Genomic DNA, 27,742 nt, shown 5'->3' on the forward strand with positions numbered 1-27,742 from the left:
ACTCAAATAGTTGATTTGGTGTCTCAACTGAAATATCACCTTGGGAGCTTATGCCATCCTCAGTTATTTGTGCAGCAGACTATTACTATGCTTGCTATGGTATAGTTATGAAATCAGTATGACATTATCTCTGCCCTCAAGTATCCACAGTGAGTATTTAGGGTACCTCAACGAATTGATTTTTGACTAATTTTTTTTTTTTCCTTTTTGAGATGGAGTCTCACTCTGTCACCTAGGCTAGAGTGCAGTGACACGATCTGTGCTCACTACAACCTCCACCTCCTGGGTTCAAGTGATTCTTCTGCCTCAGCCTCCCAAGTAGCTGGGATTACAGGCACCCGCCACCATGCCTGGCTAATTTTTTTATTTTTAGTAGAGACAGGGTTTCACCATGTTGGCCAGGCTGGTCTTGAACTCCTGACCTCAAGTGAGCTGCCCACCTCAGCCTCCTAAAGTACTGGGATTACAGGTGTGAGCAACTGCGCCCGGCTGATTATTGACTAATGTTTGATAACAGTCATTAATAGCTCCCTGTTGGTGTCTAAAGGTGAAAATGCTTCTACTGATTTATATAGTATATAGATACATATGAAGTATTTCCTTGATTCCACAAGAAATTTAAGGCAGCTATAGGAACTATACAATAAAACAAAAACTAAGAAATCAGTATCAAGGTAATTTACAATTTTTTTTCTTTTTTTAGACAAGGTCTTGTTCTGTCACCCAGGCTGGAGCTGGAGTGCAGCGGGTAATTGTGGCTCGCTGCAGCCTTGAACTCCAGGGCTCATCAGATCCTCCCACCTCAGCCTCCTGAGTAGCTGAGACTACAGGCACATGCCACCACGCCCTGCAGATTTTCGTATTTTTTGGAGACAGGGTTTCACCATGTTGCCCAGGCTGGTCTTCAACTCCTGGGCTCAAGCAGTCCTCCTGCCTCGGCCCCCCAAAGTGCTGGGATTATAGGCATGAGCCACCACTCCTGGTCAATTTACAAATTAAGACTAGAACTGGACCAATGGGAAAGATCAGAAGGTAGATATGCAGCCCCTGAGGACTCGCATGACTAGTGAAGGCTGACTCATTTATTTGGTCAGAGAGTCATGGCTTACCCTCAGAGTCTGTTATTCTTGCTCTCTTGATAGCTTTCATTCTGGTCATCTACTCCTGATCATGATTAGTGTCCCATTATTTTATTATTTCCCCTTTTTCTTCAGCATCTTCCCTTGAATGTATACAATTATTATCAGTTGAGTTAGGATGAGGGCAAGGGGAGTCTTCTGTGGGTTTTGGCTTTTTTAAAAGCTCGTTTGTACATCAAAACTTCATTTTAGGAAATTCTTGCAGAGATTAAAAGGCTGAAAAATTGATACAGTTTCTACAGGGAACATTCTAGTAAGTAAAACTGCTCTACATGTCCCCAAGTGGCTGAAAATTGGTTCTGGGTATGGGGGAGGGAGGAAAAGGTAAAAAAAAACTTAGATATTACAAGAGTTTGGCTCTCCAAAGCTCAACCTTGCCTGACAAATAAACGTATATGTATATGTGTATATACATATATATTTTTTTAAGAGATGGAGTCTTGCTCTGTCACCCAGGCTGCAGTGCGGTGGCGCAAGCTCCACTCACTGCAACCTCCACCTCCCAGGTTCAAGCAATTCTCCTGCCTCAGCCTCCTGAGTAGCTGGGACTACAGGTGCCTGCTACCACGCCCGGCCAATTTCTTTCCTTTTTTTTTTTTTGAGACGGAGTCTCGCTCTGTGGCCCAGGCTGGAGTGCAGTGGCACGATCTCGGCTCACTGCAAGCTCCGCCTCCCGGGTTCGCGCCATTCTCCTGCCTCAGCCTCCCGAGTAGCTGACGCCTGGCTAATTTATATTAGTAGAGACGGGCTTTCACCGTTTTGCCCAGGCTGGTCTCGAACTCCTAAGATCAGGCAATCTGTGCCCGCCTCGGGCTCCCAAAGTGCTAGGGTTACAGCCGTGAGCCACCGCGCCCGGCCAACTCCTTAATATTTAATTTCATGATGGGGGTGCAAAACAATTAGGGGGAACATATCTACAAAGACTCTTGAGGGAGTGATAATGAAAAAAGATTGAGAAACACTGCTCTACATTTTATAAAAATTTGTCAATATGTATTACTGTATTAGGGTTCTCTAGAGGGACAGAACGAATAGGATAGCTATATATATAAAGGGGAGTTTATTGAGGAGTATTGACTCACACGATCACAAGGTGAGGTCCCACAATAGGCCGTCTGCAAGCTGAGAAGCAAGAAAGTCAGTCGGAGTTCCAAAGCTGAAGAACTAGGAGTCCAATGTTTGAGGGCAGGAAGCATCCAGCACAGGAGAAAGATGAAGGCTGGAAGACTTAGCCAGTCTAGTCCCTCCACGTTCCTCTGCCTGCTTTTATCCTAGACGTGCTGGCAGCTGACTAGATGGTGCTCACCCGGACAGAGGGTGGGTTTGCCTCTTCTAGCCTACTGACTCAAATGTTAATTTCCTGTGGCAACACCCTCACAGACACACCCAGGTTCAACACTTTGCATCCTTCAATCCAATCAAGTTGACACTCAGTATTAACCATCAAAATTACGTATTATGATTCACAAATGAGAAAACAATTAGGTAAAACGTGGTGGGAGAAGTAGAAACCTTGGTTTATTCCAGACTGATTTTCAATTCTACATTTTTGTTTTTTATTTTTGAGACGGAGTCGCACTCTGTCACCCAGGCTGGAGGGCAGTGGCATGATCTCGGCTCACCAAAACCTCCGCCTCCCGGGTTCAAACGATTCTCCTGCCCCAGCCTCCTGAGTAGCTGGGATTACAGGTGCGTGCCACCACACCCGGCTAATTTTTGTATTTTTAGTAGAGACGGGGTTTCGCCATGTTGGCCAGGCTGGTCTCGAACTCCTGACCTCAGGTAATCCACCCGCCTCGGCCTCCCAAAGTGTGGATTCTACATTTAACCACTTAATAATGAATTGAGCTTTCCCTTCATCTTGTAAAAATGGTTATCAATTGGCACTGCACTCAACAAATTCTTCAGGTTTCATATCTTATTTCAAAATTCCTTTTGCATAAAGAGTTTTGTTGTTGTTGTTTTGAGACAGGGTCTCACTCTGTCACCCAGGCTGGAGTGCAGTGGCACAATTTCGGCTTACTGCAACCTCCGCCTCCCAGGTTCACAAACAATTCTTGTGCTTCAGCCTCCCAGGTAGCTGGGATTACAGGGGTGCACCACCACGTCCAGCTAATTTTTGTATTTTTAGTAGAAACGTGGTTTCACGATGTTGGCCAGGCTGATTTCGAACCCCTGACCTCAGGTGATCCGCCCGCCTTGGCCTTCCAGAGTGCTGGGATTACAGGCGTGAGCCACCACGCTCGGCCCAGAGTTTTAAAATTTTACTTTTTCTACTTTAGCTCACATTTGAGGTGGTAAAAGTTAATCTTGAGGTCCCTTTCTCCTACAGGGCTGGGGGAAAATTTTCACGTGAGAGTCAAAAAGTCCTTTTCAGATACATCCAGACAAGGTTTGGTTAGAAATAAAATTACTTGGGCTCTCTGGTGGATGGGTTCTAGGCAAACAACTCCGCCCAACAGCAGAGGCCCTGCACTGCGTTGTGCCTGCAGCACCTCGTGCGCCTTCTGCAGCCGGCCAACCACCTACACCGCAGCCCGCCCACCCGCACGCGGGGGCGGGGCGGGGCGGGCAGGCAGAGGCGCAGGCGCGGTGCTTCACAGCCCGCTTCTGGCCTCACACCTGCCAAGCATCACACCTGCCAAGCATCACACCTGCCAAGCATCACACCTGCCAAGCATCACACCTGCGATGCCTGCACGAGCTGGGTGCGGTCCGCGCAGCTGCAGTAAGGGGGTGACCCGGCGTCTGTTAGTCGGCGGTTCATCTCCTTCGTGCCTCGATGAGCTTTAACGCCACTTTCCTCCATTCTCTTTCTTCACCTCTTGAGTGAGTGGCCATGAGCTGGGCTGCAAGAGTCCTGGGGAGCAGCCAGAGAGCGGGCGCCGCGGGAGCGAATTGTTTTTGCCCAAGGATGGTTCTGTGTCTCCGCCAGGCGGCATGTGACCTGCTCGGGCGCGGGTGGCCCTTCACCCCTGTGAGTGTGGCCAGAAGTACCTCTCACCTGGACCTGCGGACCCCGGGCGCAGTCCTGAAGCTGAGAACTGGAGGTTGGGGGAAAAGCAGGGTAAAGGGGAGAGAAAAGGGGGTCAGCTGCGGGACGGAGTGCCGTCCCAGCTGTAGTTTCATGTTTGGTGGAGCAACCCCTGTTCCTTTCCTCTCTCTCTCTCTTAATTCCTCTTAACTGTACTCACGCTTCCTTCTCCTTCCCCTGGTCCGCTTCATGGATGCTGAGCTGCCTGACCAGAACCTACCCAGCTTCTTTGCTGGTCAGATTTGTCGGTCTTTTGTGTGTCTGCAGCACCTCCTTCCACACAGGGGCCCAGGAGTTCTCTATACGCGCTCTCACCGCAGGTCTTGGAATTCCAAGCCATTTCCAATTCCAGGTCTTGGAAATGGCTGTGCAATTTGTCTTCACTGTTAGGTTTCCAAGATGGCAACTATCAAGAGTGAACTTATTAAGAATTTCGCAGAAGAGGAGGCCATTCATCACAATAAGATCTCCATTGTAGGAACTGGATCGGTTGGTGTGGCTTGTGCTATCAGCATCTTATTAAAAGTAAGTTGTGTGCTCTGCACCACAGGGTTCACCTCAGTTGGAGGCGAGGCCACAGCGTATGGTTGTGCAGGTTGTGTCCAGTTCAAGGTGGTGAGTGGGGAGCCAGTGTGAGGGGCATCAGAGGAAAAGGTGCCCTTTTTTAAGTTGTTCACCCAGAGGGCGCTCCTTTTTAAAAATTGTATGATGATATCATGTGGGTTAGAAGCATCTCTGTGAAAGTATGTTGACATTTCACTTTCACGTAATGACAATATGAGGTACCCCTTTGCTTGATTTGGAAACTCAGCTCACAAAACAAACTGGAGAAATAGGTGGCAGAAAAGAGTATACAAGCGTGTCAGTGATGGTAGGCAGCCTACGAGTACCAAATACAATAATCTTTTTTCATTTAAATATCTCTCTCCCATTTCCTAGTCTGTATATCTTTATTTCCCTTCGTTCCTTATTCATGTTAGGTTAGTTTTAGTGTTTAGCTGTTCTTAGTATTGATACAGCTGATAAAGTTTTATGGCTATAGACAGAGGCCAAAAAAAGATTCTGACCCCTTTCTAAGAATATTACCCTGATATGAACTTTATTACCATAAAGTTTTAATAAATCATAAGACACTTTGAGCTATACTTTTATTAATGAAATATCTGTAAAATGTTTTAAGCCATCTTTTATATAACCTTGAATCCTGGCATGAGTCATTGGATTTAAAGGATTGCCTCTGGGTTTCATATCTAGATGACATAGTGACCTTATGGCACTAAGGACAGCAGCCGCAGCCAACTGCTGCTCCTGCCAGCCATACAAATTCCCCATGATTCATTTTGTCCTACCTATTGTAATGCCTTTATCAGCAGTGTCCTCATTGCTAATGAAGAATACACACACGTGAAAACCAACACATCTGTGACTCATTGATTGTTTGATGGGGCCTCCACGTATTGCCCAGGCTGCTCTCAAACTCCTGGCCTCAAGCAGGAGGTCTCGGCTTCCTAAAGTGCTGAGATAACAGATGTGAGCCACTTTGCTTTGCCCAACACATTTTTTTTAACATCAGTAATAATGATAACAGTATGTTTGTATGCATTATCCAATATTACAACCCTGGAAAGTAAATATTAGACCTACTTTTTAGAGGAGAAAAAAGGAATAGACTATCTCTAATTGCATGAATAGATAAGTATACAGGTAATATATATAGAAAAGCTTGAAATAAAAGATTTATTTATCACCTCTGCTTTGAAGGGCCATTCAGGGAGGGACTGAGCCATATCCCTGGAACTCCTACCTCTGTCAGCTGCTGCTTGGCTTTGGTTGCAGGAATGGAGGGAATTTTGGGGCTTCTGATGGGAGGTTCCAGGGCCCAGGATAGGGCAGTGCCATGGGGCTGCACCTGTTTCATGGCCCTATCCATGATGGGAGGTCCCAGATAGAACTCAGGTGGAGGTGGTGGATAGGAGTACAGAAGGGCAGGAGTGCATTCCATTGCAACTGGTGATGGGAGGCACAGGCCCCACCGGGCATGTAAGAGCATCTATAGGCTCCACTGGTGGCTTACCTCTGGAGGCTTAAAATGCCACCTGTAGCACCCATTGTTCAAACTCAGTGGTGCTCCCTGCTGTAAAGGTATGAAGCAGAGCCTTCCCAGTCACCTCCTGCTTCTAGAACTTGAATTCTAGTATGTTGCTAACGATGGCATTTGTATATCTTAGGAAATAGGGTACACAATCCCCCTATAAAGCCTCAGGTTAAGGCTCACTTTAATCTTTCCCTGTCCTGGCCCTAGACACTGCAACTTCTGTCATTCAAGGAGGTGGTGATAGCCTAAAAACTCCTTGCTGATAAGGAATTCTCAATATGAATTGTTCAGGAATTTATTGTCAGGAATTTGTGGTATGAACCTTGTAGAGAAACAGTAATGTCTTTAAAAATTACTGAGTTTTACCATAATACATAAACTTTAATTAGTGTAATGCGAGATCCACTTTGTTTCTTTTAGTGTTGTATCTGGAATCTAGAAGAGTGCCTCCTGTAATTGATATTTAGTAGTTGGATGAAAGAATTGCTAAAAGATGCCCATTAAAATGGAATGCACTGGATTGTGAATATAAAGATGGGATATTCTGTTTACTTTCATTTTTATAAATAAGGAAAGAGAGTCCAGAGAGATTGTTAGGATATATTTTTATAGACTTTATTTTTTAGAATAGTTTTAGATTTACAGAAAAATTGAAAGGATAACAGTTTATACCCCACATTACACCTTAGTATGGTGTGGTGGTTAATATTGTCAACTTGATTGGATTGAAGGATGCAGGGTATTGTTCCTGGGTGTGTCTGTGAGGGTGTTGCCAAAGGAGATTAACATTTGAGTCCGAGGACTGAGAGGCAAACCCACCCTCAATCTGGGTGAGCACCATCTAATCAGCTGCCAGCACGTCTAGGATAAAAGCAGGCAGAGGAACGTGGAAGGACTAGACTGGCTAAGTCTTCCAGCCTTCATCTTTCTTTCGTGCTGGATGCTTCCTGCCCTCAAACATCAGACTCCAAGTTATTCAGCTTTTGAACTCTGAGACCTACACCAGTGGTTTGCCAGGGGCTCTCGGGCCTTTGGCTACAGACTGAAGGCTGCACTGTTGGCTTCCCTACTTTTGAGGTTTTGGGACTTGGACTGGCTTCCTTGCTCCTCGGCTTGCAAATGGCCTGTTGTGGGACTTCACATTGTTATCATGTGGGTCAGTACTCCTTAGTAAACTCCCTTTCATATCGACATCTATCCTATTAGTCCTGTCCCTCTAGAGAACTCTAATACATATTGTATACCTTAGTGTGGTACATTTGTCACGATGAAAGAATGGATATTGACATATCACCTTTAACTAAAGTCCACACTTTACTCAGATTTCTTTAGTTTTTACCTATGTCCTTTTTCTGTTCCATGATCCCATCCAGGATGATACCACATGACGTTTAGTCACTGTATCTCCTTGGGCTCCTCTAGGCTATGACAGTTTCTTTAGATTTTTCTTGTTTTTGATGACTGAGCATTCTGAGGAGTACTAGTCAAGTATTTTGTAGAACACCTTTCTCTTGGAATTTGGTGGGTTTTTTTTTAATGGTGAGACCGAGGTTTTGGGTTTTGGGGAGGAAGACATAGGAATAAAGTGCCACTTTTCATCACATCGTATCCCGGCTACATACTGTCATGATTTATCAGTGTTGATGTTGACCTCAGTTACCTGGCTGCTTGTAATGCAGCTTAGACTTCTAGGTTGATCAGTTGTACCGTCTAGTTTAAAATGTAAAGCGCTTGGCTTTGAATTTCCAGTAATTCAAATAGAGTAAAAAGATCCAGGCTGGATCTAGGCAGTGGCTCATGCCTGTAATCCTGCACTTTGGGAGACCAAGGCAGTAGTATCACTTGAGCCTAGGAGTTTGAGACCAGCCTAGGCAACAAAGCAAGACCCTGTCTCTAAAATATAAATAAATGAATAAAAATTAAAAATTGGCTAGGTGGCCAGGCACGGTGGCTCACACCTGTAATCCCAGCACTTTGGGAGGCCAAGGCGGGTGGATCACCTGAGGTCAGGAGTTTGAGACCAGCCTGGCTAACGTGGTGAAACCCCATCTCTACTAAAAATATAAAAAATTAGCTGGGCACAGTGGCATGCATCTGTAATCCCAGCTACTTGGGAGGCTAAGGCAGGAGAATCGCTTGAACCCGGGAGGCAGAGGTTGCAGTCAGCCAAGATCGCACCATTGCACTCCACCCTGGGCAACAAGAGCAGAAACTCCGTCTCAAAAAAAAAAAAAATGCCAGATGCGGTGGTACATGCTAGTAGTACTAGCTACTTGTGAGGCTGAGGCAGGAAGCTTGCCTGAGACCAAGAGATTAATGCTGCAGTGAGCCATGAATGTGCCACTGTACTCCAGCTTGGGTGACAAAGTGAGACCCTGTCTCAAAAAAGAAAAAAGGTAAAAAGCACTAACAATGTGAATTGGATATGTGCTTAAATTATGGATGCTTGGTTATTTCTTTCCTTTTCTTTTTTTTCTGAGAGGGAGTCTCACTCTGTTGCACAGGCTGCAGTGCAATGGTCAATCTGATAGCTCACAGCAACCTCCACCTCCCGGGTTCAAGTGATTCTCCTGCCTCAGCCTCCCAAGTAGCTGGGATTACAGGCATGTGCCCCCATGCCCAGCTAATTTTTGTATTTTTAGTAGAGACAGGATTTCACGATGTTGGCCAGGCTGGTCTGGAACTCCTGACCCCAGGTGATCCGCCCGCCTTGGCGTCCCAAAGTGCTGGGATTACATGCGTGAGCCACTGCGCCCGGCCTTGGTCATTTACTTTTTTTTTTTTGAGACAGAATCTCACTCTGTTGCCCAGGCTGGAGTGCAGTGGCGCGATCATGGCTCACTTCAACCTCTGCCTCCTGGGTTCAAGCGATTCTTCTGCCTCAGCTTCCCAAGTAGCTGGGACTACAGGTGCATGCCATCACGCCTGGCTAATTTTTGTATTTTTAGTAGAGACAGGGTTTCACCATATTGGCCAGGTTGGTCTCGAACTCCTGAGCTCATGATCCGCCCACCTTGGCCTCCCAAAGTGCTGGGATTATAGGCGTGAGCCGCCATGTCCCGCCTTGATCATTTACTTCTAAGCACTAACACAAAGGCGTTATTTTTCCTCCAAGGAAAAATTTATTATGTAATAAAGATAAAAAGAATGTGTAGTTAAAAGGTAATACATTTACAAGATTTGAAAGTAAGGCTGGGTGCGGTGGCTCAAGCCTGTAATCCCAGCACTTTGGGAGGCCATGGCAGGCAAATCATGAGGTTAGGAGTTTGAGACCAGCCTAGCCAACATGGTGAAACCCCGTCTCTACTAAAAACACACAAAAAATTAGCCGGGCATGGTGGCAGGCGCCTGTAATCCCAGCTACTCAGGAGGCTGAGGCAGGAAAATCGCTTGAACCTGGGAAGGTGTGGGTTGCAGTGAGCTGAGATAGTGCCACTGCACTCCAGCCTGGGCAACGAGCAAGATTCCGTCTCAAAAAAAAAAGAAAAGAAAAAAAAAACTAGGCTGGGCATGGGCTCACGCTTGTAACTTTGGTAGGCTGAGGCAGGCGGATCACTTGAGTCCTGGACTTTGAGACCAGCCCGGGCAACATGGTGAAACCCCATGTCTACAAAAAATACAAAAATTAGCCAGATGTGGTGGCAGGCACCTGTGATGTGGTGGCAGGCGCCTGTTGTCCCAGCTACCCAGAAGGCTGAGGTGGGAGGATCATCTGAGCCTGAGAAAGTTGAGGCTGCAATGAGTCATGATCATGCTACTGTACTCCTACCTGGGGGACAGAGCAAGCCCCTGTCTCAGAAACAAAAAGTAAAAGTAAAATTCAGAAAGATACATACAAGGCCGGGCGTGGATTAAGGCTTGTGCCTGTAATCCCAGCACTTTGAGAGACCAGGGCAGGTGGATCACTTGAAGTCAGGAGTTTGAGACCAGCCTGGCCAACATGGTGAAACCCTGTCTCTACTAAAAATACAAAAAAATTGGCCGGGTGCGGTGGCTCATGCCTGTACTCCCAGCACTTTGGGAGGCAGAGGCGGGCGGATCACTAGGTCAGGAGATCAAGACCATCCTGGCTAACACGGTGAAACCCCGTCTCTACTAAAAATACAAAAAATTAGCCAGGTGTGGTGGTGGGCGCCTGTAGTCCCAGCTACTCGGGAGGCTGAGGCAGGAGAATGGCATGAACCTGGGAGGCGGAGCTTGCAGTGAGCCGAGATCGCGCCACTGCACTCCAGCCTGGGCAACAGAGCAAGACTCTGTCTCAAAAAAAAAAAAACCCAAAAATTAGCTGGGCATGGTGGTGCATGCCTGTAATCCCAGCTACTCAGGAAGCTGAGGCAGGAGAATCACTAGAACCCAGGAAGCGGAGGTGGCAGTGAGCCGAGATTGCACCACTGCACTCCAGCCTGGGTAACAGAGCAAGAGACTCCATCTCAAAAAAAACAAAAACAAAAACAAAAAAACATACATGGAGAAGTCATACTGGTTTCCATCCAATCTTTCCTTAGTATCCACTTTAGGCAATTATTTGAATCAGTTTCTTGTATTTCTAGTGTTTTTTTTTTTTTCAAATAGAAGTATATTTTCTCTCCTTTCTTACATATAAAGTAGCATCATAGAAATTATAGTATGAATTGATTTCTGTAGGTAATAACTGTCTGATTATAGAACTAAAATATTTTTGAGTTGGAAGGAGCCCTATATGTTAATCCATTTGCTGTGGTTTGAATGTTTGTCCCCTCTGGAACTCGTTTAAATTTAATCCTCAATGTGGCAGTATTGAGAGGTGGGGCCTTTAAGAGTTGACTGGGTCATGGGGGCTCTGCCATGGATTAATCTATGGATGAATGGGTTATCAGGGGAGTGGGAATGGTAGCTTTATAAGAAGAGGAAGACAGACCTGAATTTAGCAATCGCAGCCTCCTTGCCATGTGATGCCCTGTGCTGCCTTGGGACTCTGCAGAGTTGCCTCCAGCAAGAAAGCCCTCACCATATGGCAGCCCCCTGACCTTGGACTTCTCAGCCTCCATAACTGTAAGAAATAAATTCCTTTTCTTTATAAAGTACTCAGTTTCATGTATTCTGTTATAAGGAACAGAAAATGGACTAAGATACCATTTATTCAAAAAACTTTTATTGAACTCCTCTGTGCCAGGTGGATGATAAGTAAGCACCAGATGGCTGGGGATGAATGACTTCCTAGTCTCAAGAAGCTCAAGGTCTGGTGAGAAGTTCCTTCAGCAGAAGCACTACTTTATCACTGTGCAGCCTCAGCTGAAATTGAAAATTGGGGTGTTCACTACTTTCAGAGATTGTTCTATTTACTAAGCAGTTTCTGTTTTTGTTTTCCTCATGATGAGCTGAAATGCTCCTCTTTGTAACTTGTATTTTTTCTGGTTTAGACTTTTATATCATGACAAAATGATGAGATCATTTATTATGTTTCCTTTGATTTTGATAATTCACAAGCTAGACATAGATCACCAATATAAGAATTTTCTTTCATTCTCCAGTTAATCAAGAGATACACTCACACCCATTGGACTAACAATGTTTTTCAGGGTTTGAGTGATGAACTTGTCCTTGTGGATGTTGATGAAGGCAAACTGAAGGGTGAGACAATGGATCTTCAACATGGCAGCCCTTTTATGAAAATGCCAAATATTGTCTCCAGCAAAGGTTAATGTCATAGTTAAATACTATAAATATTCTAATATACATGAACAAGTATCTAAGAAAATCATCTTTATTTCTTTTGACCTCCCCAGTATTTATAGATAAGGCTGGTTGCTCCCTACTCTGTACTCTCATAACGTGTTCAGATTCCTTGGGTTGTACTTTGCAAGGTTTCCCACGGCACCAGACTGAGTTCCTTGTGAGCAGCAGTAACAGCAGTTATCATGACAGCTACAATGAACTGACTGCCTATTGTGTGTGAGACATTGACCCAAGCACTTTATATAATTTAATCCTGAGCACAACTCTATTTTAGAGATGATGTACCTCTGAACTAAGGTTAATTAAAAGTGATAGGACCAGGCACGGTGGCTCATGCCTGTAATCCCAGAACTTTGGGAGGCCAAGGCAGGTGGATCACCTGAGGTTGGGAGTTCGAGACCAGCCTGACTAACATACAGAAACCCTGTCTCTATTAAAAACATAAAAATTAGCCGGGCGTGGTGGTGCATGCCTGTAACCCCAGCTACTCAGGAGGCTGAGGCAGGAGAATCGCTTGAACCTGGGAGGTGGAGGTTGTGGTGAGCCAAGATCATGCCATTGCATTCTAGCCTGGGCAACAAGAGTGAAACTCTGTCTCAAAAAAAAAAAAAAAAAAAAGTGATGGAGTAGGGATTTGAACTCAGTTCTGTTTGATTCCAAAGCCTAAGCTCTTCACTACGGTACTTTATTCACTTGGCACCTGGGAGATAATTATTTGAACAAACGAATGAGCCAACAATTTGCTATTCAAAGGTCTGTTCACACCACATCTATCTCTAAATATTCTTGCCAGAGTAATCCATATTTTGACCTCTTCATCTAAATAATACAAAAGGTATTTTAGGAGGTGAGGTTTTTTTTTGTTTTTTGTTTTTGTTTTTGTTTTGTTTTGTTTTTGAGGCAGTGTCTTGCTATGTTGGCGCAGGCTGGACTTGGACTTCTGGGCTCGTGTGTGATCCTCTTGGTCTCAGCCTCCAAGTAACTGGGACTACAGGAGTGCACTACTGTACCCAATTTAGGAGGTTTTTGTTTTTGGAAACGGAGTCTCGCTCTGTCACCCAGGTTGGAGTGTCGTGGTGTGATCTTGGCTCACTGCCTCCATGTTCAAGTGATTCTCCTGCCTCAGTCTCCCTTGTAGCTGGGACTACAGGCATCCGCCACTGTGCCTGGCTAATTTTTGTATTTTTAGTAGAGATGGGGTTTTGCCATGTTGGCCAGTCTGGTCCTGAACTCCTAACCTCAAGTGATGGACCTACCTCGACCTCCCAAAGTGCTGGGATTACAGGGGTGAGCCACTGCACATGACTTACATTTTTTTTTTATTATTTAAAAAATGTACAAGGGAAACTTAGTGCTAATTTCCTGAAATTAAAAAGTAGTCTGGGCATACTAGAAGATTTAAGGGAACCCACTCTTTGGTAAACATAGTGTGGTGATTGAAGTGAACAGGAAGTATACTTAAATGCCAGATGTTTTCTTTCATAATCGATTGTTTATTCTAATCTTTCCTCAGATTACCTGGTCACTGCAAACTCCAATCTAGTGATTATCACAGCAGGTGCACGCCAGAAAAAAGGAGAAACACGCCTTGATTTAGTCCAGCGAAATGTATCCATCTTTAAATTAATGATTCCCAATATTACCCAGTACAGTCCTCACTGCAAACTGCTTATTGTTACTAATCCAGGTCAGCTTTGTTGTTTTAAATTTTCAACTTTTAGATTCGGGGGTACACTGTGTAGGTTCATTACATGGGTATAATGTGTGATGCTGAGGTTTGGGGTAGGATTGATCCTGCCACCCAGGTAGTGAGCAAAGTACCTAATAGTTTTTCAGCCCTTGCTGCTCTCACTCCCTCCCTCTCTAGTAGTCTCCAGTGTCATTTGTTCCCATCTTTATGTCCATGTGCACCCACATGTTTAGCTCCCACTTACAGTGAGAACATGTAGTATTTGGTTTTCTGTTCCTGCATTAATTAGCTTGGCATAATGATCTCCAGCTGCATCCATGTTGCTGCAAAGGACATGATTTTGTTTTTTTATGGCTGCATAGGACAGCTTTATTTTCACTGTTCAGTGAAGGAGTTTTTGGGGGTGGGTTTAGTAACTTTGAGGAGAAAAAGAATTTAATGAATATTAAATCGTAAACCACCAATATAATTCCAGAATCTCTTTCTGTTTTGTTAGTGTAATATGTACTTTGCACAGTTGTAATTAGTGTATATACTATAATGACTTTAAAAAATACTAGTGTGAGGCTAGATGCAGTGGCTGAAGCCTGTAATCCCAGCACTTTGGGAGCCCAAGGTGGGTGAAGTGCTTGAATCCAGGAGTTTGAGAACGGCCTCGGCAACATGACAGAACTCCATCTCTACAAAAAAATACAAAAATTATCAGGGCATGGTGGAGCATTCCTGTAGTCCCAGCTACTCAGGAGGCTGAGGCATGGTGGAGCATTCCTGTAGTCCCAGCTACTCAGGAGGCTGAGGCATGGTGGAGCATTCCTGTAGTCCCAGCTACTCAGGAGGCTGGGGCATGGTGGAGCATTCCTGTAGTCCCAGCTACTCAGGAGGCTGGGGCATGGTGGAGCATTCCTGTAGTCCCAGCTACTCAGGAGGCTGAGGCGGGAGGACTGCTTCAGCCAGGGAGGTCAAGGCTGCAGTGAGCCATGATTGCGCCACTGCACTCCAGCCTGGGTGACAGTGAGACCCTGTCTCAAAAAAAAAAAGTAGTGTGTATGGGAAGATAATATGCTTAATTATATGAGTTCAAGGTTTATATTCTAAAGGCTGAGGTTTGTTTTCCAAATTACTGTTTGAGAAGTGAAAGTAGGGCTATAGTTTACTGCCTGACTCTCCAAAATTGTACTAGACTCCTCACTGGTGCATTTACAAGGTGGACAAACTGAAAATAGACTTCGGAGATAAAATGTGCAGGACTGCTGATAGATTATGCCTAGTGAGAGAAAGGGAGGAATAAAAAATAACTTCGAGATTTTTTCCTTTGAGTAACTGAAGGGATGGTAGTTCCATTTAACTGGGTTGGTAAATTTACTGATCGGGTGGGAGTCAGTGAGGGAAGGAGGCAGGGATGTTACATATAGAGGGGAAAAATCAAGATACCTGAAATGATACTCAAGGGGAAATGTCAAACAGCTAGAGATTATGAGTCTGGAGCTTAGTAGTTTAGGGATATTCAAATTACTGTATTCTAAAATTATTTGGAGTAGTTTTTCTCTGTGCAGACCAACAGTGAGTGCATAATTAAGTTTATTCATTTTAATTTCGATGCTGAAGAACTATTTAACTTTTGTTTCACAGTTTTATAAAATATTCACATGGCTCCAACATCAATTCTAGAGAACAGGAATTATTCAAAGTGGTCCAGCTTCTGTCCCTGTGCCCTTTCCCCTATAGCCTCTATCCTTTTATAGGTAACCATTTACACTTTTTATGGTTTACAGCTTTTTGTTACTACATACGTTTTTCTCCATCTTCTTTCATTTTTAACTTAATATATCATGAAGCTCAACTCCATAGTAGTATTTATAAATATGTTGATTACTGTAGCTTTGTGGTAAGTTTTGAAATCAGGATGTATTAAGTCTTCTGACTATTCTTTAAGATTATTTTGGGTCAGGCGTGGTGGCTCACACCTGTAATCCCAGCACTTTGGGAGCTGAGCCAGGTGGATCACCTGAGGTCAGGAGTTCAAGACCAGCCTGGCCAACATGGCGAAATCCCATCTTTACTAAAAATACAAAAATTAGCTGGGCATGGTGGTACACACCTGTAATCCTAGCTACTTGGGAGGCTGAGGCAAGAGAATCGCTTGAACCCAGGAGGCAGAGGCTGCAGTGAGCTGAGGTCGCACCACTGCACTCCAGCCTGGGCAACAGGGCAAGACTGTCTCAAAAAAAAAATATATATATATATATATATATTTTTTTTTTGCTTGTCTGGATCTTTAGCATTTCCATATGAATTTATGTATCAGCTTGTCAATTTCTGAAGTAAAACCAGCAAGGATTTTGATAGGGATTACTGCTGATTCATTTTGGTTCTTTTGTATTTAATAAGTTGTTTTTCTCTTGCTGTTTCCAGTATTTTCTCTTTGGCTTTTAACAGTTTGACTATGATGTGTTGAAGTGTGAATGTCTTTCAGTTTATACCACTTGGAATTCATTGAGCAGCTTGGATGTATAGGTTTTTTCTTTTTCTTTTTTTGAGATGGAGTCTTGCTCTGTGGCCCAGACTGGAGTGCAGTGGCATGATCTCGGCTCATTGCAACCTCCGCCTCCTGGATTCAAGTGGTTCTTGTGCCTCAGCCTCCTGAGTAGCTGGGATTATGGGCACCCACCACCACTCCTGGCTAACTTTTTGTATTTTTAGTAGAGACGGGGTTTCTCCATGTTGGCCAGGCTGGTCTTGAACTCCTGACCCGAACTGATCTGCCCACCTCAGCCTCCCAAAGTGCTGGGACTACAGGCATGAGCCACTGCACCCGTCTTGGATGTATAATGTTTTTCTATTTGGGAAGTTTCAGCTGTTACTTCTTTGAATAATTTTCTGCTCCTCTCCCCTCCTTCTGGTCCTACCATACATGCATATATATGTTGGTGTGTTTAACGGTGTCCCACAAGTCTGAGGCTGTTTTTTCTTTTTTAAAATAGTTCATAGATTATCAAAAGTTCTTTTTGTATAGCATTGAGATTTATTTATATATTTAACTGCATGCATATCTTTAGCTTTCACATAAATTTTGCTTCATACAGGCTATTGGTATAAGCATTTCCTCTTTTAAGAGTTTGATTCTTTAAAAAAAATACCAAATCCAAAATTCAGAAGTGGTAGTCCGGCGCTACAAGGAAGCACACTGAAAATAAGCTGATGATACATTATCACATTGTATAATAGTATTTTATATTTTCTTACACACTTTCCAGTAAGTTTTTTCACATCCTGAAATCTCACGGTGTCATTTTTGAAAGGAGAGCTGTGGAGAGATTCTGATATGACTCAGAGTTGTGAAGGCACCTGGTGGAGCTCCTTCATTAATTTCTCTAACCGTTCAGGGCACTGAAGTCTGTGGGGACAGTAAGTTCACATTTACTGTTTGTGTTAAGTGAATCCCCAACCTACTTTGATTTGCACTAAAACGCCTCTACCCTCAAAGTACCGCGTCATTAAGGTTATATGATAACAAATTAGGAAAAACAAATTAAGCATCACTTGCTTGGCAACATTAACTGGCCCACCTCACTCCCACCACAGATTTGAGAAGTGCACATTAGCAAAAGATGCTTCTCTATGCATTATGGCAGAAGTCTATTAAAGAATATTTAATTTATTGACTAATATTTCTAATAAGCACATTCAGAGGATACTCTTTCTACGTTTTATATACTGGCTGTCTGCCATTAACAGCAGTAAAAATAAGGAAAAATTAAAAAATCTCAATCTCAAATGATTTAACAGCTTAGTTCTGTATTTGCTTGACAGTGTATGCAGTTATAGTACACACTATCAAATATATCTTCCATATCTATTTAGAAAACTTATTCTGATATTAGAACCATGTGAAGAAAGTCTTCTCCATTATTTTAGTGAGTCTGTTAAAATGGTTCACTAAGAACCATCTTCAAAATTTCAGGTGCTTCAAAAGTTAAGAGAAACAATTAACTTCATTACTCTTATACAAAAAAAAAAAAAACAAAAAAAAACCTGACAACTTTAAATTAGTATTAAGCTACCAAAAATTGATACCACTCAGGAAAGATTTTTTCCCCCCGAATGATAATATTTATTTATTTTTTTGAGACAGAGTCTCTCTCTGTCACCCAGGCTGGAGTGCAGTGGTGCAATATCGGCTCACTGCAATCTCCGCCTCCCAGGTTCAAGCAATTCTCATGCCTCAGCTTCCCAAGTAGCTGGGATTACAGGCATGTGCCACCATGCCCAGCTAATTTTTGTATTTTTAGTACAGATGGGGTTTTACCATGTTAGGCTGGTCTTGAACTCCTGGCATCAAATGATCTGCCTGCCTTGGCCTCCCAAGGTGCTGGGATTATAGGCGTGAGCCACCGTGTGGCACTGAATGATAATATTTAGCTAAAATTTTAGTGAAAGAAAAGGCAGTTCTGAGAGCAATCTGGGTAGAGAGGGGTTTCTCAGGCGTAGGTACTAATTCCCATGCAGGACTGCCTTCAGATGCAGCTCCCGTGTCTCCACAGTCCTCAAGGCCTGGTTTTGGTGGTTCTGTAGTAGAGGAAGGGCTTCACACATGTGTAATATGTATAGGTAGCAACACTACAAAATGGAGTGCAAGTTCAAATCAGAGTTTTAAGGTCAGGAAAAGTAAGTATCATTTAAATGAATCAACAGAGACACTTTTAGAAGTTCTTAAGTTCCTTTAGAAATCTCCCTTTCAAGGATGTGCCAATTTTTATTTTGGCAAATCATGGATAAAAACTAAATGTATTAATAGTTATGATGATTGTGGTGCTATTTTTTAAACATTACTAACTTTATAGCAATACTCACATTTACCTATTTACCTAGCACACTTTTTTTTTTTTTTTTTTTTTGAGATGGAGTCTTGGTCTGTTGCCCAGGCTGGAGTGCAGTGGCGTGATCTCGGCTCACTGCCACCTCCACCTCCCGGGTTCAAGCAATTCTCCTGCCTCAGCCTCCCAAGTAGCTGGAATTACAGGCGTGCACTACCACGCCCAGCTAATTTTTGTACTTTTAGTAGAGACGGGGTTTCACCATGATGGCCAGTCTGGTCTCAAAACTCCTAACCCCAAGAGATCCACTCACTTCAGCCTCCCAAAGTGCTGGGATTACAGGCGTGAGCCACAGCGCCTGGCCACATTTCAACAGTGTTTTATTTTCAGTAACTGACCTACTGCAGTCTATTTTCAGACTTTTCGTTTATATATGATATTTTATTATGCTGATATGAATGTGAAATTTTAAAAATTAAAACAAGCAATTAGTAAGGGTTTCTTATTTATGTTAAATATTAATTTATCTTACCTAAGTGCATAATTTTGTCCATGTAGTGGTAGAATTGTAAAACTGTAAACTTTAGAAGTTTTTTTTTTTTTTTTTTTGAGAGAGGGTTTTGCTCTGTTGCTCAGGCTGGAGTGCAGTGGCGCAAACTTGGCTCACTGCAACCTCCGCCTCCTGGGTTCAAGTGATTCTCGTGCCTCAGCTTCCCAAGTAGCTGGGATTGCAGGCGCACACCATCATGCCCAGCTAATTCTTGTATTTTCAGTAGAGCTGGAGTTTTGCCATGTTGCCCAGGCTGGTCTTGAACTCCTGGCCTCAAGTGATCTACCTACCTTGACCTCCCGAAGTGCTGGGATTACAGACGTGAACCGCCACGCCTGCATACAGATCTTATTTCAGTTACAAAAACACACTGTTGACATTATTTTAAAATAGCATTTTAGTTTATTACTGTGGAAATGTGGAGCACAAGACATGACAAATACAAGACATGACAAATACTAGGTATTAATTTCAAAACTGTTCAGAATGAGGCTGGGCGTGGTGGTTCACACCTGTAATCCCAGAACTTTGGGAGGCTGAGGCAGGAGGATTGCTTGAGCCCAGGAGTTCAAGACCAGCCTGGGCAAAATGGTGAAACCCTGTCTCTATTTAAAAAAAAAAAAAAAAAAAATTTTTTTCCAAAAGAACAAAAATCTACCCAGAATGGCTTATGAAGGTTTGTAATTGTTGATTTAAGAGTATTTAGGATTTTTTTTTTTTTTTACAAATTAAAAAGTTCCAGTAACTATTTACATGAACTAAATGACCAAATGGAAGTGGAAAATGGAAAATTTAGAGGGCAGTACGGTAAGGGAGGGGATGTAAAATAATATAGGAAGATAACCTAAACAATTGAAGATCAAAGATTTAGGAAAAGTTTAACCTTTTCTTCAAATCTATAGTCATTTACCTAGAAAATGTGGTTGGGTACCCTGGGACACAGCTGAGTTACTTGCTCTGTTTTCAGTTTACCAATTAAAACAGGTCACATTCTCTGTTCCAGACCCAGGGCCTGGCAGAGGTCCCCCAATCCCCTTGAGTTTCAGTGGCAGTTGACGAACCTCTTAAGGCCCAGCATGACTAACCGAGGTTCTTCACTTGACAGCTTTATGTATGAGGAAACTTAAAGACATTTCTACCATACTTCTCTCCATCTCAGGTATTAGAATGAATGCTTACCATTTAAAATAGTGGTATGATCAGACTGTTTCAGTATCACTTTTTACCATCAATGGATATTAAACAGGGAACAGAAGCTCTAACTTTTATATTAATGGAAATATTACCTGTTTAGAAAACACTGTTTCAGAGGACAAAATATGTCATCTTCATATCTTTTTAAAGTGTCTAATTTCTACTATTTGAGTACTTAAATCTGCCATAAAAAATATGGATTTACAAAAAAGACAAATTAGAAATTATGTCCTTCACAGAGATCCACTACAGGATTCTGAATCTTAAATTGTCTTCATATGTTTAGGATAGAATTTGATGCATTTATTATTTTTAAAGTATGAGTTATTACATAAAGCTAAGTTAAAAGTTCAACCAAATGGAAAAGGTACCAACAAATGCCTAAAATACTATTCTAATCATCTAAAACAAGAACAAATAGATTTTTCAAATAAGAGTTGAATCAATATTTATTTTAGACACTTCATTTACTTGAAAGCTGCTACTTTATTACTTAAAGACTGAGCCTGTAAGAAAATAAAACAGGTTTAATTCAAATAATATGAAAGTGAACTCTTTACCTTACCTGTTTTTCCCCAAATAATTTTGACTTCATTAATGGAAATTTATGTGAATGGCTCTAAAAACCACCTATTTTGAAACTGCAGAAATAGCAGGACAATCACTTTGTAGAATGATTTGTGAAATATTGTCCTACTACACTTAAAAAAAAAAACCCAACACATTTCCTCACTTACGAGTATTTTCTTATTTTTGATATTGCAAATTCTATACATAGAACACCTCTTCGTTGCCCTGCTGAAGCCCTCAGAATGTAGAGGTGGTTCAAAAGTAATTTATACCATTTTTACCCAGGCTTTGTAAGCATGTATCAAAGAGATAGCAAGGTATTCAGTTTTAGTAAACAAAATCATTGCTCCTATAGTAGCTCCTCAAAGTCCCAGGCAAGTAGGCATTAGCAGTTTTCTATTAGATAATTCTACCATCTCCAAATAAGGACTTTGGTCTGTTTATAAAAACTAATTGATAGATGAAGGTAGGTAGGTAGACAGACAGACAGACAGACAGATAGATACAGGCTTTTGCTTTGTTACCTATGCTGAAGTGCAGTGGCACAACCATAGCTCATTGTAACCTTGAACCCCTGGGCTCAAGTGATCCTGTCTCAGCCTCCCAAGTATCTGGGACTAAAGGTGCATGCCACCACACTTGGCTACTTTTTACATTTTGTAGAGACGAGGTCTTGTTATGTTGCCCAGGCTGGTCTCAAACTCCAAGTCTCAAGTGATCCTCCCACCTCAGCCTCCCTGTAAGAATTGGGATTACAGGTGTGAGCCACCGTGTCTGGCCTTGGTTTATTCTTGGTAGTTTTTTTCTCCCTTGTCCTATTGCATAACCTAGAAGACTCTCCAGTATAATGTTAAATAGAAACAGTGATAGTGGGTATCCTTGTCTTGTTTCTGACTTTAATGAAAAGGCTTTTAAGTTTTCTTCATAATGTATGTTTGCTTTGGATTTTGATAGATACCTTTTTAAGATAAAAAGCAGTTTCCTTCTGTTCCTAGATTTAGTTTTATTTTTTTAATCCCTGAATGAGTTTTCCTACAGTTAAAATGATCATATCTATCTTTTTCTTTAAATCTCATCTGATGAAATATGTTGACAGATTTTTTGATATTGAACCACCTTTGCATTTCTGGGGTGAAGCTTCTTCTTAAAGTATTTTTCTTTCTCATTTTCTTTTTTTTTTTTTGAGACGGAGTCTTGCTCTGTCGCCCAGGCTGGAGCGCAATGGTGTGATCTCGGCTCACTGCAACCTTCACCTCCCGGGTTCAAGCAATTTTCTGCCTCAGCCTCCCGAGTAGCTGGGATTACAGGTGTCCACCACCACGCCTGGCTAATTTTTTTATTTTTAGTAGAGATGGGGTTTCACCATGTTGGCCAGGCTGGTCTTAAACTCCTGACCTCGTGATCCACCCGCCTCGGCCTCCCAAAATGCTGGGATTACAGGCGTGAGTCACCACGCCTGGTGATGACGTATGTTTCTTTTCTTTTCTTTTTTTGAGACGGAGTCTTGCTGTTGCTAGGCTGGAGTGCAGTGGCACGATCTCGGCTCACTGCAACCTCCACCTCCCGGGTTCAAGCAATTCTCCTGCCTCAGTCTCCCAAATAGCTGGGACTACAGGCACGCACCACCATGCCCGGCTAATTTTTTTATTTTTAATAGAGACGGGGTTTCAGCATGTTGGCCAGGATGGTGTCAATCTCTTGACCTCAGGTAATCCACTGGCTTCGGCCTCCCAAAGTAATGGGATTACAGGCATGAGCCACTGCACCTGGCCTCTGATGCTGTTTTAAAAAAATATATTTTTTAGGCTGGGCATGGTCACTCATCTGTAATCCCAGCACTTTGAGAGGCTGGGGCAGAAGGATTGCTTGAGGCCAGGAGTTAGATCAGCCTGGGCAGCACAGCAAGACCCTGTCTCTATTAAAAAAATAATTTTTTCCTACTATTCAATGCTCTTTGCTTCCTTCTATTTTATGGTTAAAATAACACTTGTCATTGATTTTTTAAAAATCTTTGTTTTAAAAATGCATTAAAGAATATAAACTAGGCCAGGCACGGTGGCTCATGCCTGTAGTCCCAACACTTTGGGAGGCCAAGGTAGGTGGATCACCTGAGGTCAGGAGTTTGAGACCAGCCTGGCCAACATAGTGAAACCCCACCTCTACTAAAGATTACAGATGTGAGCCACTGCGCTCATCCCTCTCTTCCCCTCTTAACTATGCTTTTTGTTGAAAATGGGTTATTCTCTAAGCAAAATTATTTGAAAGACTTGATAAGAGAGTATTTGTTTATTCATATTTCTCAGAATTTTCTGTGGAGTGAACATTCTGTGTTTCTGCATACCAAGCTATGCAAAGTATCAACAAAAAGGTTTTTCATTACTTCTATTTGGTAGTTATTCTTAAGAGTTGGCGTATAGCTGGGGTTGGATAGAGAACCATGTTTCTTGCCCCCTCCACAAAACATCAGATTTACTAGTTTTAAGTTAGGTAAATCTAAAAAACATATCCTTGTAGATGAGGACATTTCTTGATATGAACTTTTTCTTCTTAGTGGATATCTTAACTTATGTAGCCTGGAAGTTGAGTGGATTTCCCAAAAACCGTGTTATTGGAAGTGGTTGTAATCTGGACTCTGCTCGTTTTCGTTACTTTATTGGGCAAAGGCTTGGCATCCACTCTGAAAGCTGTCATGGGCTGATCCTTGGAGAGCATGGCGACTCAAGTGGTAAGCCTGAGGCACGACTGAGCCTCTGAAATATCTATTTCCTATCAATCATACAGACATTTAATGTAAAGTAGCTCCTGGGAGGGGAGAAAAGACTTTATTCCACTTTAGGCCCTTTTAGTAGTGTTTAATTTTTACCACACTTATTTTTAAAATAACCAACAAAAAATACAGATTTGAAAAATGTGAGATTGATACTATAATCCTACATATGGATGGCTAGGATTATAACGCTTTTCTTAAATAGAGAACTAAGTAACATGATATAGTTTGTATTTAATTTGGGACACTCTAGTTCAGAAAGGTCAGCAGTGTACTTCATGTAGTAGGCAGTCTTCAGATTAAGGGATGGGTATAACTGAAGAATATAAGAAGGAAGAGAAAGAGTGCTGTGGTAATAGCAGTCTTTTTGTCCCCCCTTAGTGTCTTCTGGCTAAAAACCTTCGAAATCTATTTAATGTAAACCTTGGCTATGGAAAAAGACTTAAAGGGAGAAAAACTAAAACTTCCTAGTGGAAAGTTTAAAACTGCAATTTTCTTATTTGGAGAATCTTTGCCAAGATAATAGAATTGTGGATCCCCATCTGTGGAGATCTAGATTTAGAATATCTGGAGTGGGGCTCAGATATCGGAACATTCCTAGTTGGAAATCACTCAGGGCAATTATAACAGTTTTGCTGAGGTCAAAAACCAAAACCCTGCTAATACCATGTAAGAAGTGGGATTTTGGGTATCTCTTTCTTAGTTCCTGTGTGGAGTGGTGTGAACATTGCTGGCGTCCCTCTGAAGGATCTGAACCCAGATATAGGAACTGATAAAGATCCTGAGCAGTGGGAAAATGTCCACAAAAAAGTGATTTCCAGGTAATATGCTAGTTTCACATTTTCAGTACCTTAGAAGTTGTGAGCCTGAACTCTGTTAGAAGGTTGAGATTAGTCCCTTAAATATATGTTGTTGTATTTCCCATATTTTTATTTGCACTTCTGCTTTTCTGTGTGATCATATTCACCAGATTATAAATTCTTCAACAGTCAGGAACTGATTCTGTGTTGCTTATTCCTGAGCCTAACCCAGTATTGAGCACATGGTAGGTGCTCACTTGTTGACTGACAATGTATTTTTTCAAACACTTGCTATATAGTGTTTATTGTAGTGGTGGAATTGATTCCATATTAATTTCTGCATCTCTGTACTTGTAACTCTAATGTTTAACCACTGTGGCAGGGCATGGTGGCTCATGCCTATAATCCCAGCACTTTGGGAAGCTGAGGTGGTAGGATCACTTGAGCCCAGGAGTATGAGACCAGCCTGGGCAACATAGGGAGACCCTATCTCTACAAAAAAAAATAAAAAATTAGCTGAGCATATGGTGGCTTGCTTGAGCCCAGGAGGTCGAGGTGAGCTCTGATGATGCCAATGCACTCCAGCTGAGACCCTCTCTCAAAAATGCATATATATGGCCGGGCGTGGTGGCTCATGCCTCATGCCTCTAATCCCAGCACTTTGGGAGACCAGGGTAGGTGGATCACTTGAGATCAGGAGCATGAGACCAGCCTGGCCAACGTGGTGAAAACCCGTCTCTACTAAAAATACAAAAATTAGCCACGCATGGTGGCGCATGCTTGTAATCCCAGCTACTCAGGAGGCTGAGGAGGGAAGATTGCTTAAACCTGGGAGGTGGAGGTTGTAGTGAGCCGAGATCACACTACTGCCCTCCAGCCTGGGTGACAGAGCAAGACTTAAAAAAAAAAAGAAAAAAAGAAAGAAAAAATGCATACATACTACAAGTAATTTCTAGAAGTTGTTGATGGAGTCACTGCAGTTTTGTGGCATTGTTAGATACGTTGCTACAAAGTGGAAGTTCAATGACAAGTGCATCTTAACTAACTTATGTTTATGGTTTCTTCTATCTACAGTGGCTATGAGATGGTCAAAATGAAAGGTTATACTTCTTGGGGCATTAGCCTATCTGTAGCTGATTTAACAGAAAGTATTTTGAAGAATCTTAGGAGAGTGCATCCAGTTTCTACCCTAAGTAAGGTAGGACATTCATGTTCAAAAAATCATTAACTTCAACATAAAATAGGGGTAAAGAACATTTTTGAGGCACTCTGGTTTTGGGTTTGATCTCGTGGGAAGCACCTCTCTTCCTGAAGTCTGTTCTTTGCTGCTGAAGAGTGGGGAGATTGGGGAAAGAGCCTATCTTTGTAGACCTTTGTGCTGGTCTAGTGTGACATTTCTTTTTATTAGATAAAAGTAACTGTTTTGGCATCTTTATTATTTAACTAAGTGAACTGACTCTACCAGTATCTAGAAACACTGGGAACCACTATGGGCAGACCTTGGTACCTTTGGAGTTGTTCTCTTACAGTTTCAGTTATGTCCAATGATGAGATCTAGGAAAGAAGCACTAGACACAAAATAATTAGCAGTTAGTCTCCTGGGGAAAGGGGAGTTGGGGCATGGGTGAGATCCCTCTGCTAGTCTAAATGGGAGAGGTTATAAAACAAGACAGATCTAGTTCACTGGAAACAAAGTCATAGGAATTTTGAAGTGGTCTCCTGATAGGAAGTGGTATGGAGTAAGGAGATGAGGAAAGAAGGGTGAGCCCCAGCAAACATGGCAGGAGGCTGGGGCCTATATGGAGAGATGGTGGGTTGAAACTGAACAATAAATATGTCTAATCATGTTTTAAATTGTTTTCTGTCGGCCAGGCGTGGTGGCTCACGCCTGTAATCCCAGCACTTTGGGAGGCCGAGGTGGGCGGATCATGAGGTCAGGAGATCGAGACCATCCTGGCTAACATGGTGAAACTTCCTCTCTACTTAAAAATACAAAAAGCCGGGCGTGGTGGTGTGTGCCTGTAGTCCCAGCTACTTGGGAGGCTGAGGTGGGAGAATGGCGTGAACCCAGGAGGCGGAGCTTGCAGTGAGCCGAGCTCGTGCCACTGCACTCCAGCCTGGGCGACAGAGCAAGAGTCCGTCTCAAAAAAAAAAAAAAAAATGTTCTCTGCCTTGGTACTCTGCCATAGTTCGTACTATACCAATCTGTTCCCAACTGTTGTTTCTCATATTGCAGAACTTTGTTAAAAGTTAAAAAAGGAATAATTTTTAAGTCTTTACTTTCAGGGCCTCTATGGAATAAATGAAGACATATTCCTTAGTGTCCCATGTATCCTGGGAGAGAATGGTATCACAGACCTCATAAAAGTAAAACTGACTCTTGAAGAGGAGGCCTGCTTGCAAAAGAGTGCGGAAACACTTTGGGAAATTCAGAAGGAGCTCAAGCTTTAAAGTTGCTTAAAGCTAATTCTGTAGATTGAAGATGAAATAGTAGTTATGGAATTGTATATGTCAAACTTTTGAATAAATTTGAATTTCTAAAAGTTGGAAAAATAGAGGAAAGAGTGACCTATTTAGTATAGCCTTCCAGCTTTTTTTTTTTTTTTTCTTTTTTGGGAGGGTCTCATTCTGTCACCCAGGCTGGAGGGCAGTGGCACAATCATGGCTCACTGCAACCTTAACCTCCCGAGCTCAGGTGAGCCTCCCACTTCAGTCTCCAGAGTAGGTGGGACCACATGCGTGTGCCTCCATGCCTGCCTAATTTTTGTATCTTTTTGTAGAGATGGGGTTTTGCCATGTCATCCAAGCTGGTTTTGAACTCCCAAAGTGCTGAGATTACAGGGGTGAGCCACTGTGCCTGGCCTTAGCTTTGATTTAGTATCCAGATGATAGATGACACTTTTTTTTTTTTTAAAGTGACAGCATCAAAGATGTTTTTGGTACTTCTCAGTACTTGCCTTGTATGTATACGTAATTGCCATCTGGTCCACAAGAATGTGTTTACTGTGTTACACAAATCCTAATTCTTTTCATCAGGTGCATAGTAATTCTTCTCTATGGCTTAATACCTATGTTCATTTACATGCTATCTATCTCTACAATGTAAAAATAAAAGTATATATATACACACACACAGAGTAATCTAATCTAAATGTTCCTAACACTAGATAAAACCTTGATTTGACCTTGCTGTTTTTTATTCTTTTATGAGTGCATTTTAATTTTTACAGAAAAGGCCTTAAGCTGTAAACCCCTTGGTGACAACAGATTAAATTGGTCATTCTTCTCTTGGGAGTAGAGTGGGCTGCCTAATTGTCTTAATAACAACATCCCAAATTGGAATATACTTTTCTTTGTAGCCTCATGAGCTTTCT

General features: G+C 42.4%; 2 protein-coding genes across 3 annotated transcripts in view; one reads left to right on the forward strand and one right to left on the reverse strand.

Annotated features, from left to right (window-relative positions):
* The first annotated feature begins 3,688 nt into the window (after positions 1 to 3,688).
* Positions 3,689 to 27,552, forward strand: LDHAL6A (lactate dehydrogenase A like 6A). 2 transcript variants are annotated; one of them, XM_054662145.2, is made up of 8 exons: positions 3,689 to 3,968; positions 4,564 to 4,698; positions 11,827 to 11,944; positions 13,497 to 13,670; positions 23,353 to 23,526; positions 24,272 to 24,389; positions 25,443 to 25,566; positions 26,655 to 27,552. In XM_054662145.2, exons 2-8 carry the CDS (start codon positions 4,573 to 4,575, stop codon positions 26,817 to 26,819), a joined length of 999 nt encoding a protein of 332 aa, XP_054518120.1. In that variant the 5' UTR covers positions 3,689 to 3,968; positions 4,564 to 4,572; the 3' UTR covers positions 26,820 to 27,552. The 2 variants fall into 2 exon arrangements, with proteins under 2 accessions (XP_054518120.1, XP_009458321.4); XM_009460046.5 differs by having other exon boundaries at positions 3,900 to 4,206; positions 26,655 to 26,916.
* The window catches only part of TSG101 (tumor susceptibility 101), a 58,443-nt gene continuing 47,580 nt past the window's right edge, over positions 16,880 to 27,742 (reverse strand). The window contains exon 12 of the transcript XR_010147507.1: positions 16,880 to 17,067. The gene's annotated coding sequence lies outside the window, so the exon portion shown is untranslated. The remainder of the gene's footprint in view (positions 17,068 to 27,742) is intronic.

Source organism: Pan troglodytes, chromosome 9 (genome assembly GCF_028858775.2).
Source record: "Pan troglodytes isolate AG18354 chromosome 9, NHGRI_mPanTro3-v2.0_pri, whole genome shotgun sequence".
NCBI lineage: Eukaryota > Metazoa > Chordata > Mammalia > Primates > Hominidae > Pan > Pan troglodytes.